Raw genomic sequence first — 12,519 nt, 5'->3', positions numbered from 1 at the left:
CTTCTCATTGCGGTGGCTTCTCTTGTTGCAGAGCTACGGGCTCTAGGCACTCAGGCTTCAGTAGTTGTGGCACACAACCTCAGTAGTTGTGGCGCACAGGCTTAGTAGTTGTGGCACACGGGCTTAGTTGCTCTGCGGCACGTGGGATCTTCCTGGACCAGGGCTCGAACCCGTGTACCCTGCATTGGCAGGCGGATTCTTAACCATTGTGCCACCAGTGAAGCCCAGGAATCATTTTTGAACACAATTTACTTGCTAGTTAAAAATCATTCTCAACTAGCTTATGAAAATTATAATTTCCCACCTTCCCCCACCAAAAGAAAAGTCGCAAGTTGCCACATTTATGCCTTTGGGGATTTCGCCAACATCCACTAAAGGAAAAGTTGGCATTTATGAGAGTGATCTTGAAGAATAAAATAGATCTGAGAGAAGAGAAGGCAGAAATGAAAGTATTTACTTTGTAGTGGGGATTGGGTTATGGGGTAAGGATCCTAAGAGACTGGGTAAGCTTTTTTATATTGCCAACAAGGGATTATTTTACTCAGTAAGATAAAAGAATATGGACCAATTTGGAGCATGGGGATCTTAGCATCACAAGGCACAGGAATGGCAACAGTACATGAAAGGAAGGAGCTGTAGTCAGAGACAGGCAAACCTGTGTTTTTAAATTTATTTTTAAGCAGTGGTTGCAGAAGAGAACTGAAGACCTTGACTAGATGACAGATGGTATGACTGAATTATTCTGTGTACTTGAAGAGTGGAAAAGTGCATTTTGTTTTGTTTTCAATTTGTGGTTTAGACCAGCCTTCTGAATTAATCAGATTTAGTATTAAATATAATTTAAATACTAACATAACATACGATCTGCAGTGTACATTTAAGTAAATATAACAGCAGTTAAGTTTTAATGTCAATTCTTAAATTGGTTTTGAAGGAAACAGAAGAAATGTGTGTGGTACTTATTTCTGATTTGCCTAATAAAGGATATTCTATTGAAGAAGTTTACAACCTAGTAAAACCATTTGGTGGTTTAAAGGATATTTTGATTTTATCATCTCATAAGAAGGTAAGAGTTGAAAATAGTTGTGAATTCATGTTGTCCGCAAGCACATTTTGAAAAACATTAACTTCACAAAACTAGGACGAAAGGGTTTAAGAGCAGCACCTCAGAATAAGCTGTCTCAAGTTAAGGCATTTTTAAAATATAAAACACAGATAATCCTTTATTTTAAAAATACATTATTCTAATCAGGTGTAGTTTTACGTTGGGAAGGATGGATTTCCCCATTGAAGTTTTGCTCGAACGTTTAGTTTAACAGAAAATACTTTACGACTGTAATATGTTAATACAAAGTTTTTTAAACAACTTATAAAATTTTTTTGAGCACTCTTTACTAATATTTGTTTGTTTTTTTTACCCGTTATACTCAAATGGGAAATAACCATTTTCAGACTCAGACTAGTGAAGTCATCAGTATTTAGAACAACCTAGATTTATCTGTATGTCTTCAGTTTTCTATAATGAGTATATATTGCTTTTGTAATTTAAAAACAAAACAAAATATTGTTAATAATGAACAACTTTTGGAAGGTATTTTATAGGAGGTGAATTTTAGGGAAGTTTAAATAATGGAAACAACACCGTTAGAGTGGTGGGGAGTAGTGTTCTTACTATAGGAAGGAGTGGAGTTAATGATCACTAGAGATTTTTGAGAGTCAAGCAAGTGTGCTTAAGAAAACAACGTAGGAGGGGAGAGTAAGTGTAAGTAGTCATATGCAGTTTTACCTTATGTTAAAAGTAGATTATTTGAATGGTTGCACAACTCTATAAATGTATTAAAACCCATTAAATTGTACACTTAAACAGGTGAATTTTATGATATGTAAACTGTATTTCAATAAAGCTGTTTTCTGAAAAGCACATTATTTGTAATGTTTAGAGATGGACAAGAATAAGAATACATTATTTAATGTAAGAATTTTATGTGATGATACATTAAAATAGGGGGAAATTGTGGGAACCTGGGAATGAATAATTCAAATTCATACTTTGCATCATATACCAAAGTGGATGTGTATATAGATAAATATAGAATCCAAATACAGAAAATCTAGATTATTTGTGCCCAGTTTTGATTAGAGTTGAGTAGAATTATTTGGAGATTTAATTTAATTATTTGGAGATTTAATATTTTTCTAGATGTTATATGGAAAAATATCAGATTCAGTCATATAAACATTTTAAACATTTGTGAAACTAAAATTAATATAAAGCAAAATGGAAATTAAAAATTTAAAATATGTAAAATGAGAAACACGGTTCATATAAACATGCTCTAAAATATTAAAAGTTTAATAAATAAATTGGCAAATGACATAAAGAGAATCTATTTTTAAAAATTACAACTATAAATAAAAATATGGACTATTTCCACCTCATTAACTATCAGACATATGGAAGAATGTTCAATCTCTTTACTTACCCAGGTATGAAAATTAAAACCAAAACGTATGGAGTTACAATTTGACACTTATGAAAACAACAAAATAAAAAATAACTTGGTAACCATTACATGTTTCTTTGATTCTTTCATTCCTCATATTTCTCATATTTTGTCAATCATTAAATTTATTTACTCAGTAAATGTTCATTAAATGTTTGCTACATGCTAGATACTGCTCTAGGTACAAAGGGTATAGTGATGAATAAGATAAATAAAATTTCCCTAGTGTCATTTACTACAATGTCCCTTCTTATTTCTCTTTAGTATTGCCTTATGAGTTCATTCATTCATTATTTCTTGGTTATGGTCGTAATGTTCTAAGGAATGCTTTTTTTATCTTAAAAACATTTACTAAGTTATTCAATTCATTTGACTCTTTAAGTATTAAATTTTTTTAAGAAAAAGTAACTTAAGATTTATTTTTTCATTCTTATAATTTGTATTTTAAAAGGCATTTATAGAAATAAACAGAAAATCTGCAGATTCTATGGTAAAATTTTATACCTGCTTCCCAATATCACTGGATGGGAATCAACTCTCAATAAGTATGGCTCCTGACAACATGAATTTAAAAGACGAGGTAAATAATGGACTTACCATCTTATTCACTAGAATATTATTAAATTTTTAAAACAGATTTATTATAGTCCATTATGTTTTCTAGTTTTCTTCTTTGGGTCACATATTTTCTCTCAAACACTGAGAAAGCATCTTCCTATATTTCTCCATAGTTGCCCATCTCATTGTTTGAGAGTTACCTCCATATTGAGGGAATCCAATCCCTCATGTATGTTGGAATGGAAAAAAAAAGTTGAAAACGGTAGTCTGTAAAGAACGCTATTCTTATCTCACTGCCATTATCTGTCATCCAAACTGGAATTCCAGAGGTTACCTTTATAATTTTTTCCTCTCATTTCTCATAACCAGCTGGTCACTAGGTCTGGTCTGTTTTAACTCCTGAATATTTCTGGAATTTGTTCCCTCTTCATCCCATTCACCATTGCCTCACCTCTTTAAAATGCCGGCTAAAATAGTTATTCTTTATATCCTCTACCTTCAGTTTTATCTCCCTCAAAACCTTTTTCCCAAAGTCATGAGACTGGCATACAATTCAAACCTCTTCAAATTAAACTGATTTAGAAACCCTTCATTGTTTCTGTGTGGCCTACAAACATTTACTGCTAAGAGGCATGAAACAGAGATGCTAGAATCTCTAGAGGAAGGTGGAAATGCATGTATTTTTTAAAATTAATACTTATTGGAGTATAGTTGCTTAACAATATTGTGTTAGTTTCTGCTGTACTGCAAAGTGAATTAGTTATACATATACATATATCCACTCTTTTTTAGATTTCCTTCCCACTTAGGTCACCACAAAGCATTGAGTAGAGTTCACTGTGATATACAGTAGGTTCTCATTAGTTATCTGTTTTATACATAGTAGTGTATATATGTCAATCCCAGTCTCCCAGTTCGTCCCACCCCACCACCTCTGCTTGGTAACTATGTTTGTTCTCTACATCTGTGACTCTGTTTCTGCTTTGCAAATAAGTTCATCTGTACAATTTTTCTAGATTCCACATATAAGTGATATTATACGATATTTGTTTTTCTCTTTTTGACTTACTTCACTCTGTATAACAATCTCTAGGTCATCCTCATCTCTGCAAATGTCACTATTTCGTTCCTTTTTATGGCTGAGTAATATTTCATTTTATACATGTACCACATCTTCTTTATCCATTCCTCTGTCGATGGACAATTTAGGTTGCTTCCATGTCCTGGCTATTGTAAATAGTGCTGTAATGAACATTGAAAATGCATGTATTTTGAAAAAGCCTTCCACTGAGAATCATTCTAATGTGATGTAATTGCTGGGGTGGTCTTATATACAGTAGTGTCGAAGAGAAAAAAAAATTTAAGAACCATAGTCTCATAAGATAAAGTTCCTTTTCCAAACATTTAAGCCTTTTATCAGCTAGCTTCTCCCAGCTTTGACATCCCTGTGTTGTGCCAGTCTTGGCCTCTTTATATAATTCAGCAGCACCAAATCACTATACACTTAATACCCTGTGATGTTTTTTTTACTAGCCTACATCTCTGTTCTTCCTCATCCCCTATTATGCTTAGCTGACTTTTTGTTGTGTAATTTGAATTCTCTTACTGTCTGCTAAATTAAATCTCTTATTCCTTGTATATGAATTTGAGTGTCTTCCCCTAAATGGTACCACCTTATTAGTCTTTAATGTACTTAGGGGATTAGGAAGAATTAAAGTCTGTGGGTAGGGTGGGACTTAGATAACTTGTTTTAGGAAGAGGGAAAGATTGTTGGAAGGAACAGAAATTTCGCTTACTTCTCATTTTATGAAATAGTTCTTAATGCTTATTCATATAGATTATTATATCAGTAAATCTTGACGAATTAAATATACAAATAAGAAATAGCTTACACCTTCAATCTTCCTCTGTTTGCCTTTCTAGGAAGCTATGTTTACAACCTTGATTAGAGAAAACGACCCAGAGGTGAGTTTTGCATTTAAATGCTTTTGTACACTTGTTTAACTGATAGAAACATTAGTTGTTTTATTGTTCACCTGTCAGGAATTGAAGAAAATCTTAGCACTAGTTTTAAAATATTGAGGTGATGGAGATGTCAGATGAGTCTTCTCTTGGTACAAATAAGAAATAGAGGGTAAAGGAGTCCTAATGTGCAATATTTTTTAGATTCTGGAGCCTAACTGACTTGGGTAAATATTCGGTATATTAAGTGTTTTGGGTACATATTATGTTGATAGAAGAAAGATTATACTTCCTTTTTTAGTATATTGTTTCACTGATTATTCACATCTAGTACTAAGACCTCACTATCTTTACCTATATGGTCATTTTCTTACTCTTGGGAGAGGACATTACCTGACCTCTGAAAAATAAATTGTTAATCTGTGTTTTACACTTTGATACTTTAGCTGTTTTTCTCTTTTTCTGTGCTGTCTCTTTAAAAAAAACAAAAACAAAAACTGCAGGCAAATGTAGATAAAATTTACGATCGATTTGTACATCTTGATAACTTACCAGAAGATGGACTTCAGTGTGTACTTTGTGTTGGACTTCAGTTTGGAAAAGTGGATCACCACGTATACATGAGTAATAAAAACAAGGTAACAAGGTCCCTTCTATTTTCGCTGTATGTTCTGTAAAGAATATATAATTGAACCCTATATTCTTATGGTCTGTAACTTTTAATTCAGCTTCTGAACTGAAGCACCTATAAACATTATTCAGCCTCTTAGCAGAATTATCATATACCATCATATTTTCTCCTGGGCTTTGGCAGGAAGAAGAACTCTTACTTTGAAGGGGAAATAAAAACTTGCACAAGGGAGAAGGGTAATACGTGCAAAGAGCATTATCTTTTGGGGAAGTGCAGACTTGTGTTCATCTAGCCTTAACTACCTTTGTGACCTTAGCTAAGTTGGTTTACACTTTTAGTTCTTATTTATAAAATGAAAGGATGTCAGCCAGGTATTTCTAAAGTCCCTTTACGTTTTCTGTGCCCTCTATCTTCTCTATTTAATTCAGTCGTGTCCATGAAAATTAGATTTTGGTCAACCATGTATTACCTAGAAAGGTAGAAAGGGTTTTATAGCAAAGTTGACAGTATTTGCTTCATAAAAAATACCTAATTGACCAAGTAGTAGATACTAATTTCTTTGACATGTTTAAGAAATTTCTTTAACTATGTTTAAGTGTCAGTTCAGTGGCATTTAAATATATTCATGTTGTTGTGCAGCCATCACCACTATCCATCTCCAGAACTTTTTCATTTTCACAAACTAAAACTCCCTGTCCATTAAACAACAGCTCTCCATCCCCCCTTTTCCTAGCCCCTGGCAACCACCATTCTACAACTTAAATTTCTGTCTCTGTATTTAACTACTTTAGATACCTCATATAAGTGGAATCATACAATTTTTGTCCTTTTGTGTCTGGCTTATTTCACTTCGCATGTCTTCCAGCATGTGTTGTAGCATATGTCAGAATTTTCCTTCTTGAGGCTGAATAATATTCCATTGTATGCATGTACCACATGTGTTTATCTGCTCGTCTGTTGATCGACACTTGGGTTGCTTCTGCCTTTTGACTGTGAATAATACTGGTATGAATATGGGTATACAAATACTTGTTCCAGTTCTGGCTTTCAATTCTTTTAGTGTATACTAAAAAATGAAATTGCTGGATCTTATGGTAATTCTACTTTTAATTCTTTTAGGAACTAGTAATTAATACTTTTCTGTCTTTTCCAAAGGCAATTCTTCAGTTAGATAGTCCTGAATCTGCTCAGTCAATGTACAGCTTTCTGAAGCAAAATCCACAGAACATAGGTAACCATGTATTGATCTGCACATTATCTCCAAAGCTAGACTCATCAGAGGTAAGATTATTTTGTATCAACTTCTGTGCTTTTAGAATATGAGGAAAGCATAAAGATCATTCTCCCAAAGCTAGAAGATACACTCTGAAGCTGATTTCGAGAATTATTCTTGGACAGTAGTCAAACTCATTCTGAGTTTAGATACTGTTTCTTTTAAAAATTTATTTTGCAATCATTATTCCAATTTTCATGGTTTATGGAACAGTATAAATTTGTATAAATGAGAATAAATTGAGCTAATTTTAGAAAATGTAGCATATTCATTCTGATGCTTGCTATGGACATATGTGCAGAGTGATGCCATATACATAGCATGGTTATCTCCAGAATGCAGCTCTAGATTGAGTCCATTTTGACTTCCTCCTGTTAAAAGTTTGGTTTTTTTCTTTTACTTGTTTAAATTATTATACTCTCTTCTTCTATAAGAAAGAAGATTTTACAGGTTCTTGGCTTGCACAGTAATAATCTTTGAAAACTATGAATAGTTTACCTTTGAAAGAATTAAATTGAAACTCAGATGTTTTCTCTTTCTAATAGTTTCATTGTATCTCAATAGCAAGAGGTAAATAGGGCCTTATATTTGGTGTCTGCAGGTTTTTGTTAATCTGCAAAACTCTTGTGCTAGCTCAAGAAAGAGAAAATTCCACCATCTAAATCCAAATTAAATAGATCACCTATAAGTAAATGAAGGCATCATGATACTGATTTAAGCACAAATTTATTTTTTAAAATAAATTTATTTATTTGTTTTTGGCTACATTGGGTCTTCGTTGCTGCGTGCAGGCTTTCTCTAGTTGCAGCGAGCGGGAGCTACTCTTCGTTATGGTATGCGGGCTTCTCATTGTGGTGGCTTCTCTTGTTGCAGAGCACAGGCTCTAGGCACACAGCCTTCAGTAGTTGTGGCACACGGGCTCCGTAGTTGTGGCTCGCAGGCTGTAGAGCGCAGGCTCAGTAGTTGTGGCGCACAGGCTTAGTTGCTCTGTGGCATGTGGGATCTTCCCAGACCAGGGCTCGAACCCGTGTCCCCTGCATTGGCAGGCGGATTCTTAACCACTGGGCCACCAGGGAAGTCCTTAAGCACAAATTTGTGTGCCTTGTTTAACCTGATTTCAGAAGAAAATTTCTTGAAGTTTTTAACTTTTTTTTTTTCTTAACAGAACATTGTATTTTTAAAACTTTGTGTTGTGGTATGTTTCAAGTTATTACTTTCAACTATGTTCAGAATTACAGTAAACACAGACTACACAGAAATTTTTCTTCCAGAATTGTGGTCCCAAATTCTTAGACTTAAAGAAAATGAAACAAGTGGAAATTATATGAAACTTCTGCCTAAATTAATGCTTTATTTCCCACATCCTAACTCAACCTCATTCTTGAAGAGCACATTTAACTTATTGTAAAAGACTTATTAGCTCAACCACTGATAAGCTAGCCTTGTAATCTTGAGCATGTCACATAATGTCCATTATATCCATTTAACAAATCATAAATTGGATAGTAGAGGCAGGTGGACTAATTTCAAGGTGTTGTAATAGTCTATATGAGAGGTAATGAAAGCCTAAGCTAGACTATGAGGTGGAAATAAATCCTGCCCCCAGATTTTTTTAATAACAGTTTTTAATTTACCATGTTTATGAGTTAATTGGTATCCTATGTTACCCTCTGTTCAATATCCTCCCCCCATATTTGTTACCTGTAATGTTACTTCCACATGTAATACGTTACAACCTTTAATTCTATAACTATAGTTACCTTGCATACAGAGTATGAAGGCATAATTCTAAGTACTGAAACCCAGTACCTGCATTTTTGATATCTTGATTATGAAGATATTTACTGCAGAATTTAGTAATGAGAGTGGTTCTATAAAGAAAGAAATACGTGTAATTTGCACACTTGGAAGTGACTCTCCTATACTCGCAGTCTTTTCTCAAAATGATGCTGTGTTTTTGTTCAGTATTTGGGTTATGGCTTTCCTGTACAGTTAAGGAGTTGTTTTTTGTTGTCGAAAGGAAAAAAGAAGACTGTCTTCATGTTACTCGGGTCACATAACTTAATTACTATTTGTTGAATAGGATATGCTCTCTTCTTAGAGCTATCCTTCTGACACCCTGTTCTAAATTTATGGCCATTTGCTTTGTAAAGCATCTGTATACCTTTGATTTTCTTTTTATTGCTCTTCTGAGTTACTTCTGTTATTTCTTGGACTCTGTATCTCCTACTGTCTTGGATTACATTCTGTTTGCCAGAATATATTGTCAAATAATTTTCCCAGAAAGTATGTATGGCCAGTAAACTTTCTAAATCCCTGCATATTTAGAAATGACTTTATTTTTCTCTTACATGTTTCATTGATGGTGTGTCCAGGTGGAGAATTCTGTGCTCAGATTGTTCTTGCTTTTATTGTTTTGTTTTTCTTAACCAGTGTTGTTAAGGAGAAGGCTGATTCCAATCCTACCTCTATGTAATTTTTTTTTTCTCTTTGAAACCTTTTAGCATTTATTCCTAATTCATTTAGCAAATTGTTATCTAATTCCTTCTCTATGCCAGCACTGTTTTAGACTTTGGAATACATTGGTAAACAGAGGAGTCAATGGCCCAGTCTTCAAGGAGCTTCTTTTATATATATATATATATATATATATATATATACACACACACACACACAAATACACACACACACGTATATATACGTAGTGTGAGGTGGTAAAAAGTGCTATGAAGTGCTGTGGAGAAAAATCAAGAAAAAATGATAGAGTGTGCTGGATGGCGGGGTGTACAGGGGGATATGTGTATTTTAGAGTGGTCAGGCCCCTCTGAGAAAGAGTTATTTGAGAGACCTGAAAGAAAGAAGTAAGAGAGCGAACTCTACTAACGTATCAAAGAGAAGAGGTTTTTAGAGAGAACAAGAGCTAAGGCCTTAAGGACATATTTGGTGGTTCGGGAATTCCAAGGAGGATCAGTATGGCTACTACATTGAGCAAGGTTTTAACTTGGTTTGGGACTTACTTCGTATATCCTGCTTAGATCATTCATTGAATTTATGAAATCTAAAAATTAGTGTGTTTCTTCACCTGAGGAAAATTTTCCTCTTATATCTTTGAATATTTCTTCTCTTCAAATTTTAATGTTCTGTCTTTCTGGAAGTAGCACCTGTACTGATATTATGGATGCTATATCCTATTGAATTTTTTTTTAGAAAAATTTTTTAGAGAGTATTCTTTAGAGTTGTTTTTAAAGCAGTTCTCTGAAATATCTTGAGTCAGTTTTGTATCCTTAATTTGTTCTCTCTTGTGCATTTGTTTTTCTCTTCTATTAATTTATGAATAAAGAAGCAAGTTAGCTAATACAGGTATCTGGTATAGATTTTCTCTACTATATAGGTTGGTTTCGGTTTCAGTTTCCTCTAACAAGTTTCTCCCGTGAATGAGAAGACCGCTTGTAAGCACTGTGGATGGGACTTATCAACTGCCATCTTTAATTTTCTTTATATACCATTACAGTGTAGACTGGATACCTTACCAGATACCCTAGTAAAGAAGGTCTTTACTCTGGGACTCCAGCACCCCACCGGGAACCTCTCTAGAAATATTATTCAGTTTCTATACAATATAATTCTTGGCTTTTAATCTGAGAAAATCTAGAGAAAGATAATTCTCAACTCAGCACACGATTCCCCACAGAAAAAGCCTTCAGCTAGTATATGTAAGTTCTAAAGGGCAGATATTTTTGCTGTTTGTTCAGTGATGTATCCTAAGTACCTGGATCAGTGCTTGATACATAAGCACTGAATTTTAATTCCTCCTTTCATTTTGGGCCCCAGGACATTGCTTTCTTGGTGGTTCAGGTTCATGTTTAAAAGGATTATTGTTAAATTTTGTCCAGCACTTCTATGTGTTTTGAGTAGAAAGCTTTCTAAGTCAACTAGTCTCTCATAAATAGAAGTCTTTTAAAATAATAATTGCACAAAAAATATGTTGATATTTCAGGTTGATTGTTTTTATTCTTAGCAAAAGGTGGTATTTCCAGGCTTTTAAAGTTAAAAGTTTCTTATTTATTATAAACATTATGGAAACTTATTTTTCTCATTAATTTCTGTGTGTCATTTATTCTGTATAATCTTATTTAGAGATCTTTATCTAAAAATGGGAAAAAAATTCTAGAAGCTGATGGTTAGTTATGTGGACACTGAAAACTATCTGTTTTGATATATTTTTAAGGTATGGGTTTTTTTTTTAGCTTAGATTTTAAGAACTGAAAACACTGCATTGATGAGTTAAATATTTTAAATCCAGTAGAATAACCTCTAATAAAATGTGGAATTATATTACAGGCTGAAGCTGAGAAAGACCCAGAACTAGGGAAAAAAAGGTATGTTGCTTTAAGTTTGCTAACAGTTTTTATAGTACGTAGTTAATTACTGAATATTATTTCTGTATTTTATGGTAGTTCACTAGTAACAAAAAGTTTGTATCTTTTATGAGTGTTATGAGGGTGTTTTTTGTTTTGGGGTTTTTGGAGGGCTCTGTTTGACCTAGGGGCTTTTTTTGTTATTATTTTTGGTCTCTTTCAGATATTTACTGATTTTTTTTTTTTTAGGAGAAGTGAATGTGTACACACAGTTTGAATTAAATATATAAATTTGCCTTCTTTATGAAATGTTTTGCTAAGACTCTTGAACAGCTCAACTCTGTTATCAGTATTATATTCTTGTTAGATTTTTCTATTCCAGAATAGGCACAGTGTAAATTTTAAGTTTGTATAATCCTTTTAAATTTTCATTGAGTTTTTAAAACCAGAAAGATAATATTTAGTGTGTATTTTGGTATAAAACAAAATAATATGTACACTGCTTTATATTTTCAGAGGTTGAAAGCTTGTTCTTCAGAGTCTATACAAACTGGTAACTCACAACTTTTTTTGACCACATATAGTATATCCTGTTCGTAGTGACTTCCTCATCCTGATGAATACCACACTTATCACCACCCTTGTCCCACCAATGAATAACCTCCCTTTTACTGTTCTTCATTGGGAATCACTGATAGAGAATTCTTTCTCTCTTTCATACTAAGTGGTTTACCCTTATTTCTTAGTCAGTGGAGTAAGAGCTTATCAGTTTGAAAGAGGAGTTTGAGTGTTTAAATATGGAAAGTTTATTTTATTTGATACACTGCCTAATTATAAGATGCCTGAAAAACAGGATGTCTTATAGATTTTTCTTCTCAGTAATTAATTTTTATAAAATGAGACTTTTAAATGATAAAGATGATTATGAGTACATTAAAATATATCGGTAACTTTAAGCAATAGGTTGGCTATATGTATCCACACAGACTTTTTTAAGTTGCACATCAGCATACCAATTATATTTACATGCCTAAGAAGTAATAACCAACAGCAAGCAGTGTTTGCTACAAAAGCCCGCAAAGGGCTGAATAAGTAACGATGCTGCATGTAGTAGTATAGATAGACCTGCAGTTTGGCTGTAGTAACTCTGGCTGGTAATTAAGCAGGCTCTTCCAAAAATCCATTTTATATGTTTCATTTGACAGTTTCTTTCACGGCCAAAAGAATAGTTAT

The 12,519-nt window shown here is 33.4% G+C and overlaps 1 protein-coding gene across 9 annotated transcripts in view; it reads left to right on the top strand.

Annotated features, from left to right (window-relative positions):
* The window catches only part of ZNF638 (zinc finger protein 638), an 83,623-nt gene that overhangs the window by 57,122 nt on the left and 13,982 nt on the right, over nucleotides 1–12,519 (top strand). For all 9 annotated transcript variants that reach the window (XM_067704764.1, XM_067704766.1, XM_067704765.1 and 6 more), the window contains 6 exons: nucleotides 935–1,066; nucleotides 2,956–3,084; nucleotides 4,986–5,027; nucleotides 5,528–5,662; nucleotides 6,811–6,936; nucleotides 11,270–11,307. In XM_067704764.1, the coding sequence (XP_067560865.1) occupies nucleotides 935–1,066; nucleotides 2,956–3,084; nucleotides 4,986–5,027; nucleotides 5,528–5,662; nucleotides 6,811–6,936; nucleotides 11,270–11,307 (602 nt within the window). The remainder of the gene's footprint in view (nucleotides 1–934; nucleotides 1,067–2,955; nucleotides 3,085–4,985; nucleotides 5,028–5,527; nucleotides 5,663–6,810; nucleotides 6,937–11,269; nucleotides 11,308–12,519) is intronic.

This window comes from Pseudorca crassidens, chromosome 14, assembly GCF_039906515.1.
Source record: "Pseudorca crassidens isolate mPseCra1 chromosome 14, mPseCra1.hap1, whole genome shotgun sequence".
Lineage (NCBI taxonomy): Eukaryota > Metazoa > Chordata > Mammalia > Artiodactyla > Delphinidae > Pseudorca > Pseudorca crassidens.
The sequence above is the reverse complement of the archived record's forward strand: the minus strand, read 5'-3'. Positions and strand labels throughout refer to the sequence as shown.